The following is a 21,366-nucleotide window of genomic DNA, read 5'->3' as shown; positions in this document are numbered from 1 at the left end:
AGCATTCTTGTGGTACTCTATGGCTTTTCCCAAGTGGAAAAATTTTTTGCAGCATTGGTGGTTGCAGTCCTTCTACCTTGAATTTAATTCAAATTTTGACAAGACCTTCTGAGATATTTCCAAATTTCTAGTAAGAACTTTCAAGGATAGGGTAGATGTAATTTTAAAATCGACTTGCAAAATATGCTGGGAAGAGGAACTGACAGTTGGTTTCCTGTTAAGTGGGAAGTGTTCATCCAGTGTCCTATGTTTGAATGCACACGCCTGGTGGGGAAGGCTAGTTTGGAGATTGCACCCATCGCATTCTGCATTTCTTCACTGGAGTCTTGGAGATGTTAGGAGGACTCCCGATAGATTTAGGAACAATCATGACATCTCATGTCCTTTTCAGAAGCTGTAGATAATTCTTGGCTCTTGAATTGTCACCCTCAAAGGTCTGAGAGATACTTGTAGCCCAAGGGCCGATTTTCTGTGTCTGAGCCTAAGAGTTTGTTTCTGGCCCTTATAAAAGTAGACTCCCAGGCTGTCTCTCCTGAGCTCCTGAAGTACAGAAACCTCCCTGTTGTTCTCTCAGTTCTTTCAGCCCTGTCAGTGTCCTACTCATCATAGGGAAAGTCATGCCTTCCCCTAAAGCTCTGGAATGGTTCATCTTAGGCCAGTCTTTAAATCTAGTCCGGATTTGGGGGCCTTCCAAGGAATTTTTAACCATCAAATGCTTAGGATAACATCTGGGGACAGAAAAGACTCACTGGATTGTTGTTTTTCGAATTATTATTATACTTATCACATATTACCTAAATGTGTCCAAAACATTTGTAACAACTCCCCTATTTTATAGATAAGGAAATCAAGGCCAGGAAGGTTGAGCAGCTTGCCTTTTTTAACATTTTTGGATACCAGGTTTTGCGTACGAGAGGTAGACCACGAATATGATGAATGAATGAGAGACTGAATGGGTGAATAAGTCAAAGCAGAGGGAATGACTTACCCTGATCCACAGATGCTCAATCTCTAATGCAGTCCATCTTCTAACCATCTCAACTTTGTACAGCCGGATTGTCTTCCTTTCTATCCTAGCTTTTCCATGGTCAAAATCTGTATTACATAAGCCTTATAAGCATACACTCAAACCCAAAAGAGTTAAACATTTTTCAAAGACGTTAAATGTTTGAATATTGTAAATACATGCTTTATTTAACAAAAGTGGCCCATAGTCATAAATTAAAATGCAAGTCCATGTGAAAATTCCACTGAGTGTCATTATTCTAAAAATGTTCCCAGTGTCTGAATCGCCCCTCTGTTCTCTGCAATGGCTCACATATGTGCACACCACCAACAGGCAGTGATCGAACAGAGGACCAATTCACACAGATGCATTAGGAATTTGTGGATTCCGCTGGCAGACATGGACTGGACAAGGAACTCCATTTTGAACAGGCCTGACAAAGAAGGCTGGCTTAATGATAACGAAGTTAAGGGTCTGTAACTCCAAGTGGACTTGAAACCCACCTCCCTCTAATATGCCTGCAAAATTGCTACAGGCCAGACCCATTATTTCAAAAGAAGGCTAATTAAAAACAGAGCCATATAAAGTTTGAATGTCAGGCAATTTGACCCATAGGTTTCAGAAGAGGTCAAATTCAAGACCAGGAAAACTTGACTAGGTGACTTTTCAAGGTTACTCCCTGATTCAGCTCTATGCACAATGCCTGGAGTCTGAGCTCACTCCAGGTTACCTTATGACTTTCAGTGTTCATTTAGTCTCTTCTTGTCATTTCCCTACACTCCATTTTTTTTTTCTCAAGAGTGCCTGCATCCTTTCCCTGTAGTCCTGAAGTTGCACATTAAACTCCCTGAACATTCACTGCCCACATCCTGTTAAACACATTTTTGTTTTTAATAATGCAGTCTGCAGAAACTTGCCCCCAGTGGAAAATTATGTTGAGAATGAGTACCAGAGAGCATTCTCTTCTCTTTTCACTGGGAGCACTACCAGTGTTTCTAACTTAACTAAATGAGAAAGACTTTCTCCAATGAGATTCTTGGCACAGGGCAATCATGAGTTGATTTTGAGAAAAGGAAGAAACAATAAAAAACAAGTACCCAAAGACCCTTTAGCAAGTTTTAAAATTATCAGGGACTAGTAGATATGGACTATTTCAGGTGAATACTATAAAGTTCTAGGAGAGAAATTGATTTGAAGACTTGAAATTATTTTAAATACTTTAAAATTTAAAGTTGGAAAGTTACCAAAGGAAACCTGATAGCAATTTGAATACTGTGTTTTCTAGCATCTTCTTAATTATTTCTTCATTCCCATAATAATCATGCTGGTAATTGTCACTGTTTCCCTCTTTATACCAAGGCCTGTCAGTGAGAAATGACCAGGTGATATGACAGCAGGCAGTCATTAGTCAATGCTCATGGCCAGGACCTGGGTTATGTCTATAAACTTAGAATAAAACCTCTAAATTTTCCATTGCCAATTCTGGCAGCCACAGGGAGGTATTCAAGAGTTATTAAACTGTGACATATGCTGAATTACATAATTCATTCCAGAGTGGTATTTATGTTTGTGGAAGTTAAGGACTTAGTAGTTATATCTTAATTTTATTTAAAAGCCAGAAAGAAAGAACATCAAGCAGATGTTGATTATCACTTTGACGTCTCCTACCTTATTTTAAAACTCAGTCACTCCTTGGCTTCACCAGTTAGTGGAATCTTCAGAGTACCATTCTTTGAAAAATTCTTAAGAGTGATTTTTTTCACAGTGAATTTCATTTGGTTTTTATTGTACCCAAAGTGAAAAAGCATGAAATCTCTTTGTGAACAACTGTAATTTGTTTTCACAGTCCTCTCAAAGAGTGTCCTGGATTTAACTGGCACAAACAAAGGAAGAGATAATGACTAAAGCTTTGTTAATATGTGTGTGTTTTAGGGTAGGGGAAAATAGTTTAATGGGCTAATTATTTCCTCAAATATTATATTTAAATTTTTATAAAATATGTAGGACATAATAATGGGTTATTTTCTTATCATTGCTCTGCCCTGAAACCTCTGCCACTTATTCGCTGTGTGACCTCAGCAAGTCATTGAATCTCCCTGAGACTCAGCATCCTCATCTGTGATTGGGGACAATAATGTCTACTTCACAGGGTTATTCTGAGAAAGTAATAGAATAATGTATATAAGACTTTTTAAATGAATTCTAATATATGAAAGCATTATAGTTAGAAGTATTCACCTATACTTTACTCTGCCAAATCAAGCACATTATAGGATGGATGAAAAGAGAGATTAAGAATTTGTGTAGGTAGGATGCCCGGAATTAGACCAATGAAAACCTTGGGGTAAACCACATAATTAAAGGAATGGCAGTGGAGGGAATATGGAAAGGGAAGCCTGAGGCAGCTGGCACTTGTTCAGGTGTTATGGGCCTCATACAATCCCAGATGAAGTTTTATAACCCAGGATGTCTACTTCTTGAGCATACAATTGACAATGTAGGAAAAGGACTTTCACAATCACATTGGTGTGGTCTTTGCATTAAATGGCAGCTGGGAGAAAATCTATGGAGAAGTTAGCCTCTTCCATCTAGTTTTAGCCAACATTAAAGTGGTAAATGGGCTTGGTATCGTACCTGGACTTGACTTGTGTCCGGTGGCATGAGTTTGGACAGTTTATGTACCCCATGTAGCCTCAGTTTCCTTACCTATAAAATGGAATAATTTGATATTAATAGGATCAGCTGAGATAATAAATGATGAATACTTGCTGTGTGATAAACTTAATACCTGTTTATTATTATTTATAATTATAGTTTCAATATTAACCAAAGCAGAGATTTGCTAATGAGAAGGTGCATGTGATAGTGTGCCTGATTCCTTTTTCTTTTTTTAAAAGGTGAAGGTTTTGATGTATCTTATTATAACATCATAAAATTTTGTATGTTTTTAAAGGACTTAAAGTTAACCATTCTTCAAAGTTATGGTCTAGGTAAGACCTTCACTGATTCATTCACATGAAGAAATACTGCAGATAATCTTAAACTTGCCCATTTCAAGTGGAAATGAAAGGAATATCTCCCATCTTGAGTCACTTTGTGAGCCCAGAGGAAGTGCAAGGCCATCTAAACAGCCATTCTTTTCTTAAGGAAGTGAAGACAGATAGCAGTGGAACTTAGGCTGTAGTCCTATGGACTTGATGGATGTAGTTACAAATGGAAACTCCAGAATTTGCTCAGTTCTGTCCATTATCTCCTGGTACAAGGGCTCCCTCTGCAGGCTCCAACAACCCTTAGATGTTACATGAGAAGCTAAATCCATACAAGAACCTATTGTAATTTCCTTTACTTGAGAATGTCACTTTGTCTACTGACAACAAAGTGCATATCTGAAAATATCACAGGTAAACACACTTCGGTTTAGCCACCAAAGGTGCTGTCAAGCGGCAAAAACACTTGCCCACAGTCTTCTTGCTTATGTTCGTTGGGTACAACGACCTAACATGAACTCATGGCCTATGAAACAAGAGACTTGACACATTTTCCAAGTGCCCACTATATGGGAGAGCCACTATCTCTGTGAACTTGCAGTCCATTAAGTGCCTGATACTCAATTGAGAGTATGGTACATGTACATTGTAGAACAATTCTAGCATCTGCACGACTGTTAAGCCTTGATGTTAAGTCTGTCAGTTTCATAAAAGAATAGGTGAATATCATATTAAATTTTTATAGATTGAAATATACAAAAGATTATTTTGATAGATGAAACATAGCTATTTGTCTACAATGATATGGATGAGGCTAGGCAATAGTGTGAGGAGCACCCTGAAATTCCACAGATGACATAGAGTCACATCTTTGAGCTCATTGGTTGCAGCTGCAGGACAGAAAGGGCAATAAAGCATCTTCAGGGTCAGCTGCCTTACTGCAGTTAACCCTCAGATAACCCTAATGTGGAGTGAGAATAAGAGAATACGAAGAGAAAGTGAGTTACAACACTGGGCCCTGGCAGTTTTGGTCTAGGTATACTCATAATTCATTTCAACTGTTTTTCCCACTTGGTTTCTTAGCTCTCTGTGTGTTATGTTTTAATATGGTTAAACTAATCAAATAGGAGGTTTTAACTAAAATCATCAAATTTTTCATTAATTAAATAATAAGAGTGTTAAATTCTTAAATTCTACTTTCTAAAAAAATTCCTGCCTTCTTTCTATATCCTTAGTTTTTTAAAAATTAGGTAACATTTAGCACATACCAAGAGTACATGACATACGTGTAAGTTTTACCAATAATGTTAATCTACCTGAGTGTTCCTCTCCTATGGCCATTTAAAAAAATCTTTAAAATCATGTATTCTTCTCCTGATTAAGGGTAAATATTATAGTAGTACTTGGTCATGCTTATTGCCGAGATTTTTGTTGGATGTTGTTCATGGCTTTTAAAAATGTTACTTGAAGAATTCTATTATAAAAATTATCAAGTATATACAAAAGTAGAAAGATAAATGAGATGAACTTTCATTTAGTCATCACAGTTCAACAATTTTCAACATGTAGTCCATCTTGCTTTATCTGGATCCCTCACTACTTTTCTAACTACATTATTCTGAGGCAATCCCCTGACATCATCCGTCTAAAGCTTTAGTATCTGTCTCTGATACAGAATGACTCCATTTCAAACATAACTACAGAACCATTATCAAACCTAAAAAATTAATTCCTTATTATACCAAATATCCAGCATGCAATTTTTCCAGCTTATCTCAGAAATTTGTTATATTTGTTTGTTTGAACTAGGATCCACTTGATGTCCACACATTGCATTTGATTGAGCTGTCTCTGAAGTCTCTTGAATCCTGGTTTGCTCCTCCCTCATTTTTTTCCTTGCATTGTCTTTGTGCATGTGTTATTTGTACTTGGGGATTTTGCTGATGGTATGTTGTGGTGTTGTTTAATGTGTTTCTCTGTCTTCTGTATACTTTTGCAAACCAGGAGATCTGGAGGCGGGCTCTGATCCCTGGCTGGTTTTTCTTGGCCAGGCTATACATAGGTGGAGCTGTGTATTCTTCAGGAGGTACAAGGTGTCCAGCCATACCCTTTCTAAGCTCTAAACCACATCCTGGAAGGTCAGAGGAGAGCAGGAACAAAGCAGAGAGAGCCATCCTGTTTGGGATGGGGTTGGACTGAAGAATTATTTTGGATAAAACATTTAATAATTCTAGGTAAAATCTATTTAATGGCATTCACTCATGTTCTGTTTTGTTAGGGTGGGTTAGAATGCTTGGAAGAGAAAAGATCTGTCTCTTTTAGGAGATATCAAAGTCTGTGAATCAGCCAGCTGTCATTGGAGGCACCACACAGTGAACATACAGATACTGCCTTTAAAACATTTTAGAGCTACTCAAGAAAGAAGAGATCATAGACATATAGCTCCATGTTCTCACTTGGAGCTCTTGACGTGGGAATGACCATTTAAACAGGGAGGAACTTGAGAGTCCATAGGAGAGAAGTGTTAAAGAAACAATTAGTGCCTGTAGCCTCATAAGAACCCAAGCACTGAATGGAAGGGAATGGAGATAGGAGACCAGAATCATTTACCCGTTGGCAAAAGAGAAGTACATAATTATGAAAGAAAGGATTTAGACAGTTAAGTCAATAATAAAGTGTGGTTTTAAAGTAACCCTCATTCTTTTGATTTAATCTAGAAGTATTTTGGAAAGGCAAAGATCTTGGAAAATAGAGATGCAAAGTCTGGCTCTGATTCTCCTATTTTTTTTCTTTGTAACTTTATTGAGGCATATTTCACATTTTAGAGTAAATCTATAGTTCGTGCCTTACCACATTCTCTATCCATTTGCTAGCTAATGGCATTAGGTTGTTTCCAGTTTTGAGCTACTCTGAATAATGCTGCCAAGATCATTCATTTGAAGGACTCTATATGGACATGTGTTTTTATTTTCCTTGGATATATGGCTAGAAGTGAGATTGCTGTATCATGTGGTAAATATATATTGAACTTTTAAAGAACTTGTCAAACTGCTCCCAAGGAGCTGTTCTAGCTCTTGTGAGGGTTTCTGCTTCTCCATATCATCTAGCTTTTTAATAATTATGCAGAACTGGTAAATTTTGGTTTTCTCCTGAATAAAGCAGGGTAGCAAAGTGAGCTGCTCCAAGTGCCTACTCCATGTTAGACACGATAATAGGAAAAGTCTCATGCCTTGTACCACATCATTCTTATTCCTATGAAATGTAGATTTTATCTCCTCATATCTGATAAATTCACTGGGTTGGGTAGACTAATCATCATTGTAATCAGGGTTGTTGTGGATACTAACTAATATGAAATAACATACATGGACATGCCTAGCATAATTTTAGGCATAGAGAAGGTGATTAATGAATAGACTTTTATGTCTCTGCTTCTGTCCTTTGTTAGCATTTCAGGGAAACCCTAAGCACAGGTCCTGAACTATGTTTATTGAATCTCATCACTTTTCTGGTAATACTGGTAGTTTTCCCTAATGAAACTGCCACACCTTGGAGAAACAGAAAAGGCATTATAGAATGTGCACTGTGGTCACAATCTCCCTAGGGCACAAATACCATAGAGCCAATCCCTAAGTCAAATAGCATAATTTTTGTTGCTTAAAACAGTAACAGGAACTAGTTCAGGTTGTGGTTATGTCTCCTAATGACTGCTTTGTATTCTCGTGTGCTCTTTTGTCCTCTGTTCACAATAGCAGTAATTACTTTCCCAAAATCTAGAAAAGGGAGTTCTGAAAAAAGTACATAATTAATGTTGCCAAGAAGTTAATTAACTTGATTGACTTAAAGTGAATCTTTATTAATTGCTTTAAATATTGTACAAATGGCAATAAGAAATGGAAAAAAAAGGGAACAGAGTGATAGTAACAAAAACTGCATGGTGTTGGCATAAAAACAGACATATAGACCCATGATACAAAATAGAAGACACAGAGATAAATCCACACGTCTACAGGCATCTGATCCTTGACAAAGGTGCCAAAAACATACATTGGAGAAAAGGCAGCCTTTTAAAAAAAAAATTGTTATATATGACAACAGAATGCATTACAATTCATATTACACATATAGAGCCCAATTTTTCATATCTCTGGTTGTACACAAAGTAGTGTCACATCCTTCATGTCTTCATACATGTACTTAGGGTAATGATGACCCTCACATTCCACCGCCTTTCCTACCCTATTCCTCCTCCCTTCCCCTCCCTCCTCTTTTCCCCTTCTCGGATTTAAGGAGGAATCAGCACCCTTAAATCAGAGAAAAGTTTAACTGGGCATTTGGTTTTTTTGGATTGGCTAATTTCACTTATCATTATCTTCTCCAACTCCATCCATTTACCTGAAAATGCCATGATTTTATTCTCTTTTAATGCTGAATAATATTCCATTGTGTATATACACATTTTTTTTTTTTATCCATTCATCTATTGAAGGGCATCTAGGTTGGTTCCACAGTTTAGCTATTGTGAATTGTGCTGCTATAAACACTGATGTGGCTGTGTCCTAGTAGTAAGCTGTTTTTAAATCCTTTGGGTATAGACCAAGGAGTGGGATAGGTAGGTCAAATGGTGGTTCCATTCCAAGTTTTTCAAGGATTCTCCCTACTGCTTTTCATATTGGCTGCACCAGTTTGCAGTCCCACCAGCAATATATGAGTATGCCTTCTCCCCCACATCCTCACCAACTATTATTCTGATAGGAATGAGATGAAATCTTAATTTTGATTTGCATTTCTCTAATTGCTAGAGATGTTGAACATTTTTTCATATATTTGTTGTTTGATTGTAAATCTTCTTCTGAGAAGTGTCTGTTCAGTTCCTTGGCTCATTTATTGATTGGGTTATTTGTTTTTTTGGTGTTAAGATTTTTGAGTTCTTTATATACCCTAGAGATTAGTCCTCTATCTGATGTACATGTGGTAACAATTGGCTCCCAAGATGTAGGCTCTCTATTCACCTCATTAATTGTTTATTTTGCTAAGAAGAAGCTTTTCAGTTTGAATCCATCCCATTTTTTTATTCTTGATATTAATTCTTGTGCTATAGGAGTCTTATTAAGGAAGTTGGGGCTTAATATGACATGATGAAGATTTGAGCCTACTTTTTCCTCTATTAGACATAGTTTCTCTGGTTTAATCCTAGGTCTTTGATCCATTTTGAGTTGAGTTTTGTGCATGGTGAGAGATAGGGATTTAATTTCATTTTGTTGCATATGGATTTCCAGTTTTCTCAGCACCATTTGTTGAAGAGGCTATCTTTTCTCTAATGTATGTTTTTGGTGCCTTTGTGTAATATAATATAACTATAATTATGTGGGTTAGTTTCTGTGTCCTCTATTCTGTACCATTGGTCCATCTGTCTATTTTGGTGCCAATACCATGTTGTTTTTGTTACTATTGCTCTGTAGTATAGTTTAAGGTCTGGTATAGTAATGCCACCTGCTTGACTCTTCCTGCTAAGGATTGCTTTAGCTATTCTGGGTCTCTTATTTCTCCAAATAAATTTCATGACTGCTTTTTCTAATTCTATGAGGAATGTCATTGGGGTTTTGATTGGAGTTGCATTAAATCTGTATAGTGCTTTTGGTAGTATGGTCATTTTGACAATATTAGTTCTGCTTATCCAAGAACAAGGGAGATCTTTCCATCTTCTAATGTCTTCTTTAATTTCTTCCTTTACATTCTCTAGTTTTTGTTAAAGAGTTCTTTCACCTCTTTCAGTAAGTTGATTCCCAAATATTTTATTTTATTTTTTAAGACTATTGTAAATGGGATAGTTTTTCTCATTTCCCTTTCAGAGGATTTGTCACTGATATATAGAAATGTCTTTGACTTATGAGTGTTGATTTTGTATCCTACTTACTACTTTGCTGAATTCATTTAATAGTTCTAGAAGTTTTCTGGTGGAACTTTTTAGGTCTTCTAGGTATAGAATCATATCATCGGCAAATAGTGCTAATTTGAGTTCTTCTTTACCTATCCATATCCTTTTAATTTCTTTTATCTGTCCAATTGTTCTGGCAAGCGTTTCAAGAACAATGTTAAATAAAAGTGGAGAAAGAGGGAATCCCTATCTTGTTCCAGTTTTTAGAGGGAATACTTTCAATTTTTCTCCATTTAGCCCGGGGCTTAGCATAGATAACTTTTATAATGTTGAGATATGTTCCTGTTATCCCTAGTTTTTCTAGTGTTTTGAACATGAAGGGGTGCTGTATTTTGTCAAATGCTTTTTCTGCATCTGTTGAGATGATCATATGGTTCTTATCTTTAAGTCTATTGATGTGATGAATTACATTATTGATTTCTGTACGTTGAACCAATCTTGCATCCCTAGGAGGAACCACACTTGATAGTGGTGCACTATCTTTTTGATATGTTTTGTATTCAATTTGCCAGAGTTTAATTGAGAATTTTTGCATCTATGTTCATTAGTGATATTGGTCTGATGTTTTCTTTCTTTGATGTGTCTTTGGTTTTGGAATCAGGGTGATATTGGCCCATAGAATGGGTTTGGAAGTGCTCCCTTTTTCCATTTCCTGAAATAAATTGAAGAGTATTGGTATTAGTTCTTCTTTAAAGGTCTTTTAGAGCTCGGCTGTGTATCAATCCAGTCCTGGGTTTTTCTTGGTTGGTAGTCTTCTGATGGCATCTTCTATTTCATTGCTTGAAACTGATCTGTTAAAATTGTGTAGAATATCCTGATTCAGTTTGGGCAAATCATATTACTCTAGTGATTTGTCGATGCATTTGATATTCTCTATTTTATTGGAGTATAAGTTTTCAAAATAATTTCTAATTATCTTCTATATTTCTGTAGTGTCTGTTGTGATATTTCCTTTTTTATCAAGTACATTAGTGATTTGAGTTTTCTCTCTCCTTCTCTTCATTAGCATGGCTAAGGGTCTGTTGATTTTATTTATTTTTTCAAAGATCCAATTTTTTGCTTTGTCAATTTTTTCAATTGTTTCTTTTGTTTCAATTTCATTGATTTCATCTCTGATTTTAATTATTTTTCTGTCTTCTTCTGCTTTTGGTGTTGATTTGTTCTTCTTTTTCTAGTTTTTGAAATGCAATGTTAAGCCATTTATTTGTTGACTTTTTCTTCTTTTAAGGAATGAACTCCATGCAATGAACTTTCCTCTTAGAACTGCCTTCATAGTGTTCCAGTGATTTCGATATGTTGCATCTGTGTTCTCATTCACCTCTAAATATTTTTTCATCTCCTCCTTGATGTCTTCTGCAGCCTATTGTTTATTCAGTAGCATATTATTTAGTCTCTAGGTGTTGAAGTAGCCTTTATTTTTATTTTTTCATTGATTTATAATTTCATTCCATTATGATATGATAGATTGCAGGGTAGTATCTCTACTTTTTTATATTTTGCTAAGATTTGCTTTGTGGCATAATATATGGTCTATTTTAGAGAATTATCCATGTGCTGCTGAGTAGAAAGTGTATTCACTTGTTGAAGGATGAAATATTCTATATATGTCAGTTAAGTCTAAGTAATTGATTATATTATTGAGTTTTATAGTTTTTTTGTTCAGCTTTTGTTTGAAAGATCTATCCAGTGGTGAAAGAGGTGTGTTAAAGTCACCCAAAATTATTGTGTTGTGGTCTATTTGACTTTTGAACTTGAGAAGAGTTTGCTTGATGAACGTAGATGCTCCATTGTTTGGGGCATATATATTTATAATTGTTAAGTCTTGTTGGTGTGTGGTTCCCTTGAGCAGTATGTAGTATCCTTCTTTATCCCTTTTGATTAACTTTAGGTTAAAGTCTACTTTATTTAATATGAGGATGGAGACCTCTGCTTGCTTCCACAGCCCATGTGAGTGTTATGATTTTTCCCAACATTTCACCTTCAGTCTGAATGTGAAATGTTGATGTGAATGTCTTTTCCTATGAAATGAGTCTTTTGGATGAAGGATATTTTTGGGTCTTTTTTAAAAATCAAATCTGCTAGTCTGTGTCTTTTGATTGGTGAATTACGCTATTAACATTCATTATTGAGACATGATTTGTATTCCCAGACATTTTTATTTATTTTTGTTATTGAACTTGGCTTGATTTCTCTTCTGAATAGTTTTTCCTTTAGTGTAATACCTCCCTTTGCTGATTTTCATTGTTGTTTTTTTCATTTCTTTTTAATGGAATATTTTGCTTAGAATGTTCTGTAGTGTAGGCTTTCTAGTTGTAAATTCTTTTAACTTTTGATTATCATGGAAAGTTTTTATTTAATCATCAAATCTAAAACTTAGTTTTGCTGAATATAAGATTCTTGGTTGGCATCCATTTTCTTTCAGAGCTTGATATTTGTTGTTCCACGACCTCCTGGTTTTGAGGGTCTGGGTTGAAAATCTGCTGATATATAAATTGGTCTCCCCTATATGTGATCCAATTCCTCTTGCAGCTTTTAAGATTCTATCCTTCTTCTGTATGCTAGACATTTTCATTGTAACGTGCCTTGGTGTAGATATGTTGTAATTTTGTACATTTGGTATCCTGTAAGCCTCTTGTATTTGGTTTTCCAATTCATTCTTCATGCTTTAGAAATTTTATGATATTATCTCATTGAAGAGACTGTGCATTCCTTTGTTTTGAAACTCTGTGCTTTTCTCTATCCCAATAACTCTTAGATTTGATTTTTCGATACTGTCCCATAATTCTTGAATGTTCCATTCATCATTTCTTACTTTGTTCACTGTGTGGTCAACTTTATTTTCCAGATTGTATACTTTGTCTTCATTATCTGACTTTCTTTCTTCCAAGTGAGCTTGTCTGTTGGTTTTGCTTTCTATTGAGTTTTTTATTTGGTTTATTTTTTCCTTCATTTCAAGGATTTCTGGCTTTTTTTTTCAGAGTCAATCTATTTCTTGTAGTCATACTTTGCTACCTGTATTTGCTCTCTTATCTCTTTGTTGGAGTGGTCAATTTTTGTCTGTATTTGCTCATTTAGGTCATTCTTAAATTCGCAGATCATTTTGATTATGAACCTTCTGAACTCCTTCTCTAACATTTCATCAACTTCACTGTCCATGGTTCTGTTATTATAGTATCCTGGTTTTAGGGGGGCACTTTCCTTCCTTGTTTTTTCATGTTGTCTATGTGTCTGCCTTTCTTGCAGAGTGGATCTGAGATATTACAGTTTCCACCCTATATCTTGTAGTATCTGTGCAGATTGTCTGTACCTCACCTTGATGTTGGGCTTCCAGACCTTGCTGGTGTCCCTCAATGTATGCTACTGTGACTAAATGTGGTGGCAGCAATAGCAGAGGTAGCTCCAGATAATAGTGGAGATGCCCCGAGATGGATCCAACATCTTACAGAGATGGGGCTGAAAGGGTGGGCCTTACACTGTCTTTGGGATGCCTGCTGTGAGATGCAGCTGTTTCTAGGCCCTGTCTGATGTCAAAAGGTAGGGGCAACTGTGTGGGGAAGGCTATGGCGATGTCTGCAGTGTCCCAAGATGGAAGTGGGTTAGGCTTGGGCTCCCAGGTGCAGGGGAGAGGGTGGCAGACTCAGACCTACCCTGGTCCTGGGTCTCCAATATTTCGGTGTAGGAAGATCTGGGCCAGACCTGGGCCCTGGCAGTGGTCTGCTGATCAGCAGCCCTGGTTCTGTGCCAGAGCCTGAGCTCCAGTGGGTGTCTGCCAGTGGTGGGATGGACCCAGGCCTACTCTCAAAAGGCAGCTTTTTTAACACATGGTGCTGGGAAAGATGGTTATTCATATATAGAAAAATGAAAGTAGACTCTTATCTCTCACCCTGCACAAAAATCAACTCAAAATGGATCAAAGATCTAGGAATTAGACCAGAAACTATGTAACACCTAGAAGAAAATGTAGGGTGAACACTCAGCATACAGGCACAGGCAATGACTTTCTCAATAGGATCCCTGAAGCTCAGTAAATAATGCCAAGAGTTAATAAATGAGGTAGCATCCAATTAAAAAGTTTTTGCACAGCAAAGGAAGCAATTAAAAATGTGAAGACGGAATCTACAGAATGGGAGAAAATTTTTGCTAGCTACTTTTCTGACAGAGGATTACTATCTAAAATATATAAAAAACTTTAAAAAATGCACATCACAAATCAAATAACCCAATGAATAATGGACAAATGAATTAAACACACACTTCTCAAAAGAAGAAATACAAATGGCCAACAAATATATGAGAAAATGCTCGACACCATTAGCAATTAGGAAAATGCAAATCAAAACTATGCTGAGATTTCATCTCACTCCAGTCAGAATGGCAGTCATCAAGAATACAAATACAAATGCTGGAGAGGATATAGAGGAAAAGAAACAGTTTTGTGTTGTTGGTGGGATTGTAAATTAGTACAACCATTATGGAAGTCAGTAGGGAGTTTTCTGAAAAGACTAAGCATGGAATCACCATATCCCAGCTATACCACTCCTCAACCTTTAACCTGAAGAATTGAAGTCATCATTCTGTAGTGATACATTCATACCCACGTTTACAGCAGCATGATTCCACAATAGACAAACTATGGAATCAGCCTAGGTATCCATCAATGGACAATGGATGAAGAAAATGTGATATATATATACACATGGAGTTTTATTCAGCCATAAAAAAGTGAAATTATGTCATTTGCAGGAAAACAGATGGAACTAGAGATCATTATGTTAAGGAAAAGAAGACAAACTCAGAAGGTCAAGGGTCGTATGTTTTTTCTCATATGTGAAAACTAGGTAGGAAAAGGAAAAGAAAAATGGGGGTGGATCTCATAAAAATCAAAGGAGATCAGTAAAGGAAAGGGACCAAAGGGAAAATGGGGGGATGTGTGCTGGGGAGTGATATTGGCCAAGTTGTATTATTATATTTTGTGCATGTTTGACTGTGTAACAACAAATCCTATCAGTATGTACAATCATAATGCAGCAATAAAAAATTTGGAATAAAAGAGAAATTAAACAAAGGGAGATAACACATAGAGTCAAAATAGGAAAGTGATTTAGGAGAAATGGGCTCAATATCTTAGTGAAATTCAGGTGCTTATAAAAATGTTTAAATATATTTTTGAAAATGCATATTTAACATGAGATATGCCCTAAACATTTTTAAACCAATAATTTATCATTCATTTTGTCTTTTCAGGGAGAGCCTGGAGTTAGAGGCCCTCCAGGTCCTGCAGGGCCTCGGGGAATAGGAACCCAAGGGCCAAAGGTGAGTTCTCAGGTCTGTGCTCTATGTGAGAGTCAGATGCAGGTTGAGCATCCCTAAAAATCCCCAAAGTCAAGAATCTGAAGTGCTCCAACTTCCAAAACTTTTGAACACCAACAGGATAATTCAACATCTGACCGATGTGAGGCAGTCAAAACCTCGGCCTAAAATTATGCCCAGCTATATGTATAAAGTGCGTATGAAACATAAATGAGTTTTGTACTTATATTTGGATACCATACACAAAAGGTCTCAGTATATATATGTAAAAAGATCTGAAAAATTCCAAAATCTGAAACACCTCTGGTCCCAAGCATTTCAGATAAAGGATACCCAACCCTGTACCTGTGCCATCAATGCCAAACAAGTGAACAGCAACTTCAGAGTACGTGTTTGTGTTGGTGTTGACTTATTCTTTCCTTGATTACCTATGAAAAGTCTTATTTTTTCACATCATATGAACTTTCAGTAAAATGGACCATTTAAATTTATAAAGCCATGTGCTTCCTCAAAAGAAATTAGAAAGCAGCCTCCCTTAAGTAGTTGCCAAGAGCTCACAATATTTCTAGGTTTCATATAGGCTGTGCTGTCATCAAGAAGCATGTCTTTGCTTTGGCCAGAGGTGCTTCAGGTGGCCTTTCAGCAGGTCACTCAGGGGCTCATGTATCTGCTGTGTCATATGCCACATTCGCTTGGGCAGAGCCTGGGTGCAAGGATCTAGATCTATTGTCCCCATAGAAGGCGAGAACTTCCTTTGTCCCCTTTGCTCTTATTTTTATGTCTCCTTCTTTTTCTCCTCCAATTTTATGATAATTCATCCTTTTATTCTTTTAATCCAGTATTTCTCAGTGAGGGAGATTTTGTCCTTCCCTCTGAAGGACATTCTGGGCTGTCACAGCTCGGGGTGCTACTAGATTTTAGTGGGTAGGGCCCAGGAACACTGCTAAATATCCTATGATGAACAGGATGGCTTTTCATAATAATCATCTGATTCAAAATGCCAATAGTGCTGAGTTTGGAAAACTGTTTTGTTTATTCATTTATTTAGGAAATGTTTTTGATTTGTTCAAAAAAAAATGAGGTAAGAAGTATCAGACATGTTCATAGGAAAAATAGGTATCAAAGAACTGTCATTCATAGATTCAAATTTCAAATAGATATATGCACACCCCAAATGTACAGAGTGAATGTGAACCCCATGATCAGAAGAAAAAACTTTCTGAGTCAAAGATTTTACTGAGAATCCCAGAATTACCAGGATTGCAATTTATCCCTTATTTGTCTATTAACTCCATGTGGCAGCAAGCTATTTTTGAGCCCTAATAGATCACTTTATATATAAAGATCCCCTACCATCCCTCACCCCCAGATGTTAAAAATCATTATCTCACTGGGTGATGAGAATATGGATCCACTTATCTTCTTATTGTTATCTTCATTTCTGGTCTTAAATAGTTTTTCAATGAGGAAGTAATCAAATAAAATAAACTTTTTTTCATATTGAAATGAAAAAGACTGACTTATATGGTAATGTATATTAACCCACAATTTCTCAGAGTTTGTTCTATTCAATGTTAATATAGGAATTTCTGAGATAAACAAAGATAATCCCTATTAGGAGACTTCTTTGAACCTTTCATATATGTGCCGTATAACAACCTTTTGGTCCAGATCATACTGCACATATGAGGGTAGGTACAATGCCTAGTGATGTCATAATCATCTTAGTTTGTATAAGTACATTGTGATGTTTGTACAAGAAACAGTCACTGTGCATTTGTCAGATCATATTCCCATCCTTAAGGGCTGCATGACTGTATTAATGGGCACTGGAGATTTCCATGGGGAGGCACATAGTGTTTTCCAATCTGACTCCACCATTAAAGTCTTTCTTCAGAAAACATGGGGTCATTTCATGAATACACCCTGGGAAATGCTGCACTTACTTACTATCTCATGTTTTCATAGAAAGTTGAATACAGGCCTACATCAACATTCACTAAACCTTTAGCTGCAAGCTCAGCAATCTCGGCAACATTCACTAAACCTTTAGCGCCATATTGAAGCAGAATAACATGTTACAGGTCCCACAGAATCCTGCATCAGTGGTTGTCAGATTTGGTGTGGGGCAGAGGAGCCAAGCAGGGTCTCTCCTTCTGTCTACTCCTATCAGCTCTGCCTTTACCTCTTTATTTATATTTGGATTACATGTAAGATTTTGTTTGCAAACCATTTGAGTAGCCTAAAAATATTTAGAACAACACTGCTTTAAATAAAATATAAAATAGCTTATGGACAGCAAGAAGCTCCTAATTAGGCAAAAGAAAGAATTGAAGCTGAGAGCAGTAATATTTACATTTTTTTCTCCCTCAATCTTTTTACACTTTATTTTCAATTTCTCTCCATTTTCTTACAGGGTGATATTGGGCAGAAAGGTTTGCCTGGCCCCCCTGGTCCCCCTGGCTATGGATCACAAGGAATTAAAGTAAGTGAATGTGATTGTGCTGGAATCCTTGCTCAACTCCACAGGGCGATGAGAAGAGGCTGTGGATAATGCAAAATGTGGCTATTATGAAATGGATTTAATGCAAGGTTAGCAGTTAAAATTGCATCTAGTATTTAGAGAGATCATCCAGAAGTGTAGAAATGGTATAAGCACAACAGTTTCATGGAGGCTTAACATTATCAAATTGGTTGGTGGAAAAAATCTGGTGGTTTCTTCTTTGTGATTTCTGAGCTGAATGGAGACTTCATGCCAGCTCTGTGTTCCCTAGCTCTCTCACCTTCCTGACCTGTAAGCTTCCTTCCCTGATTGGGCACTTTCCAGTCTTAGCTATGAATGGAATCAAATGGGGGAGCTTTCTGAATAGTATTGATATCCTACACTAGGAGACTAAAATCTGAATCTCTGGGGGGCTAGCTATTGAGTTTGCTTGTTTGCAGTACTGGGGATTGAACTCAGGGTCTCCTGCATACTAGGCAAGCACCTCAGCACTGAGCTACATCCCCAGTCCTTTTCTAAATTTTATTTTGAGTCAGGGTCTTTCTGTGTTGTTCAGTCTGGACTCAAACTTATAATCCTTCTGCCTTGGCCTCCTGAGTACCTGGATGGCACATGTGGGCCACTGTACCAAGCTGGCTGCTGTGGTTTTAAAACTCTCTGTGATCCTCCTGAGTAGCCTGGGTGAGAATCAGTGCACTGATGGCCTGAGTCTTTGTTACTGGGGTCATATTCTGCTTTATTTCTACTCAGCAACAACAAGGCAATCTAGAAAGGGGGTATTGTTAGGGTGTCTCATGTCTCAGTAGACAGTTTGGTGTCTACATGTTACTAGATAATTTCAAACAATTCCTTTCCTTCTTCTAACATATTGTTTTTGTTTTTTAACCATCCCATTCTCTGCAATAAATTGTCTTTTATTTATTAACATGAAAAAACTTTGTGAGTGGGCAATTGAGAATTGATAATTGAGATTGACTCTAAAAAAGTGGAAAAATTCAAAACAGACTCTTCTAAGTAGCAGAACTTCTTAGTAAGTAGGAGACAGCAGGGGCCTAAGATAATAAATGTGAAAATCCTGTGATGGAATTAAACCACCCACTCCTCTATAGAGAGAGTGAGCTAAATCAAGAGCAAAACTCACTGAATCTGTGTTAAATCTTACAATTCATCACACAACATCTAGGGTTTCCATGGCAGGTCTTTTAAATAACAGTTGTTCATCTGTCAGACTAAGTATCTAAGCAAACAGCAGGCCGCATGTTGTTGATAGCACATAAGCGCTGGAAAATAAAGCAAAAACTCTGCTTCCTATAAACAATATCACTCTCATACTTAATCCTTAAATTCTACAGTTAAAAGAGGTTAACACCTTACATAATGTTTTGTAGAATTTTTGTAGAGCCCTGGGCTTATTACCAACATGAGCCCAGATCACATGTGCTTGGAGTTCATGTACCTTTCTACTTCTTTAAATCTGGTGGTAATTTTTTCCCTTCTAGTTTCAGGGAACACTTTTATTTTTTTTTATTTTTTAATTCACACGGAAGCACCTTGTGTTGCATTAAGTCAGTCTTCACCAACCATGACTCATCTGGCTGGGGGCCTTTCTTATGCCCTCCAGGTTATGCCAAGTTCAAATCTATCCTGAGTGAAAGCCCAGCATCATAAGGAAAGAAGCAAAGTCAAAACTGCCACAGCACATATTCAGAAATGAGAAGCTTTCTCTCCACGTAGGGCTGTGACCTGATGCTACTTGACCAAGGCTGACTCATAAAACCTTTCAAGACCTGTTGGATTGCCTGGTGCTGACTGGCAGCAGGCAGAAGTATTTCCCTCAGGACACCTACCTCATCTCCTGACCCTTGGTTATACCATCACCGCCAAAGGGAGGGAACTGGAAAACAGCTGGCGGCGTTGCTCTGAGTCATGTTAAGACTACATGCTCAGTGAAATTTCATTCCTTACAATTGTTTGTTGATGTATTTCCCACAACTTTCCAAAGACCTTTTGAATCAGAGAGACTTGGTCCTGCTTTTATTCTGCTTAGCAGGCTTTGATGGGAGCCTTTGTTGCTGCTAAGCTTTAACATTGGCCTGAACTACACTCTGTCTCTCTGGGCCTTCTGAGCCATGGGGACAGTAGGGGGCAGGGCTCAATCACCAAAGTGATCAGCTTCAGCATGCACCTGACTTTGTTGCTGGAATATTGTTTCTTTAGTTTCGGCGTTGCACCCACCCAGCCAACTGACTGAACACCATCTGTGTTAGGCAGGCAGGCTAAGTGCTGACATAAAAGGGTGAGTGAAAAGACATGAACTTAGTCTTTGTGGAATTTACAGTCAGAAGACAATCAATCTTTCCATTCCAGAGAGAATGGAGGGCAACACAATGTGATGAGTGGAGGTCACAGGGAAAGAACCAATGTCAAAACTCTCACATCACATACCCAGTCCTCACAGAGATGAATAAGCTTTCTCTCCACTAATCAGGGTCCCTACAAGATCCTAGAGGCCACAATAATAATTTTGATCTTAACCTTAAGAGCAACTAAAAGTCGGAGAAGGGTCATGTGATCAATTCAGAAATGACTGACACTGGTTACCATCTGTGGAAGGAATGGATATGACTAGAAGGAATGGGGGGATGGAGGGGATCCCCTTCCTATGCCCTTTCCCATTCATTTGATGCTTCATGTGGAAGAGTGTATTCTTTGGGGATATTTTTCCTCCTGCCTTCCCTGAGACTCTGGGACCATGCAGGTTGTTGCTGTGGCAACCTTGGGTATCATGGCAGCATTCCAATGTTCCCTGCAGCCCCTCCTGAGGCCTAGCTGGCTCTGCATAGCAGAGGACTCCAGCTCCTTGAAGGCCTTAGTGCTTTTCCCCAACCACGAATGTCTGCTGATTGAATGAATGAGTATGGGGATGTGGTCTTTGATCCCCAAATGGCCTTGGCTTTTCAGGTCTGTAGTCTGGGTGAAGAGGTTATATAATGCCACCATCTTGTATCATTGTGAGCCTCCAGTATCAACCACTGCTTTAGAGATAGACACTGGATATATTAATCATCCCATAGATTTTTGGGAGGGAGAAGGGATGGCATTGTGTCTTGAGGGATTCCTTGATATGCCCACGGAACTCTTGTGAGGCCAGGAGGACGTCATAAGACAGTGGGACATTCAGGTGCGAAAGCCAAGTATGGGCCACCAAGGATGCTGTTCTCCAGTTCTTCAGTTTCCTTTTCTTCATCTATTCAAGTCAGTTTCAGTGTTCTCTCAGCCCAGACATTCATGCCCCTAGTAAGGATTAGGAGGTCCTTTCATAAGTAAGTTTCCTGATACCCTTCCTTGACTTTAAAGAATTTCTCGGTTAGATTTGTGGACTGGTTTCTCTTATAACTCTGCTTATTCATGAATTCTTCAATCATTGAAAGGATTACCTTCTATATAACCAGTTTCAGTTCTTCCTTCAAGCTTGAGCGTTACTGATCCAACCCTGGGGCATTGATGGTACTTGCCACATCATTAGTCTGGGGCAGAGGATGGGTTGACTATTTTAGGCCTGGCCAGTTTATTATCAGTGTGTAAAAGTCTTCTCCTTGACAGGCTGGGGAATCTGGTCAAC

The 21,366-nt window shown here is 37.7% G+C and overlaps 1 protein-coding gene across 1 annotated transcript in view; it reads left to right on the top strand.

Annotated features, from left to right (window-relative positions):
- The window catches only part of Col28a1 (collagen type XXVIII alpha 1 chain), a 158,234-nt gene that overhangs the window by 82,597 nt on the left and 54,271 nt on the right, over nucleotides 1–21,366 (top strand). Inside the window, exons 25-26 of the mRNA XM_076861514.2 lie at nucleotides 15,176–15,244; nucleotides 17,658–17,726. Coding sequence (XP_076717629.2) covers nucleotides 15,176–15,244; nucleotides 17,658–17,726 — 138 coding nt within the window. The remainder of the gene's footprint in view (nucleotides 1–15,175; nucleotides 15,245–17,657; nucleotides 17,727–21,366) is intronic.

Source organism: Callospermophilus lateralis, chromosome 1 (genome assembly GCF_048772815.1).
Source record: "Callospermophilus lateralis isolate mCalLat2 chromosome 1, mCalLat2.hap1, whole genome shotgun sequence".
Lineage (NCBI taxonomy): Eukaryota > Metazoa > Chordata > Mammalia > Rodentia > Sciuridae > Callospermophilus > Callospermophilus lateralis.
The sequence above is the reverse complement of the archived record's forward strand: the minus strand, read 5'-3'. Positions and strand labels throughout refer to the sequence as shown.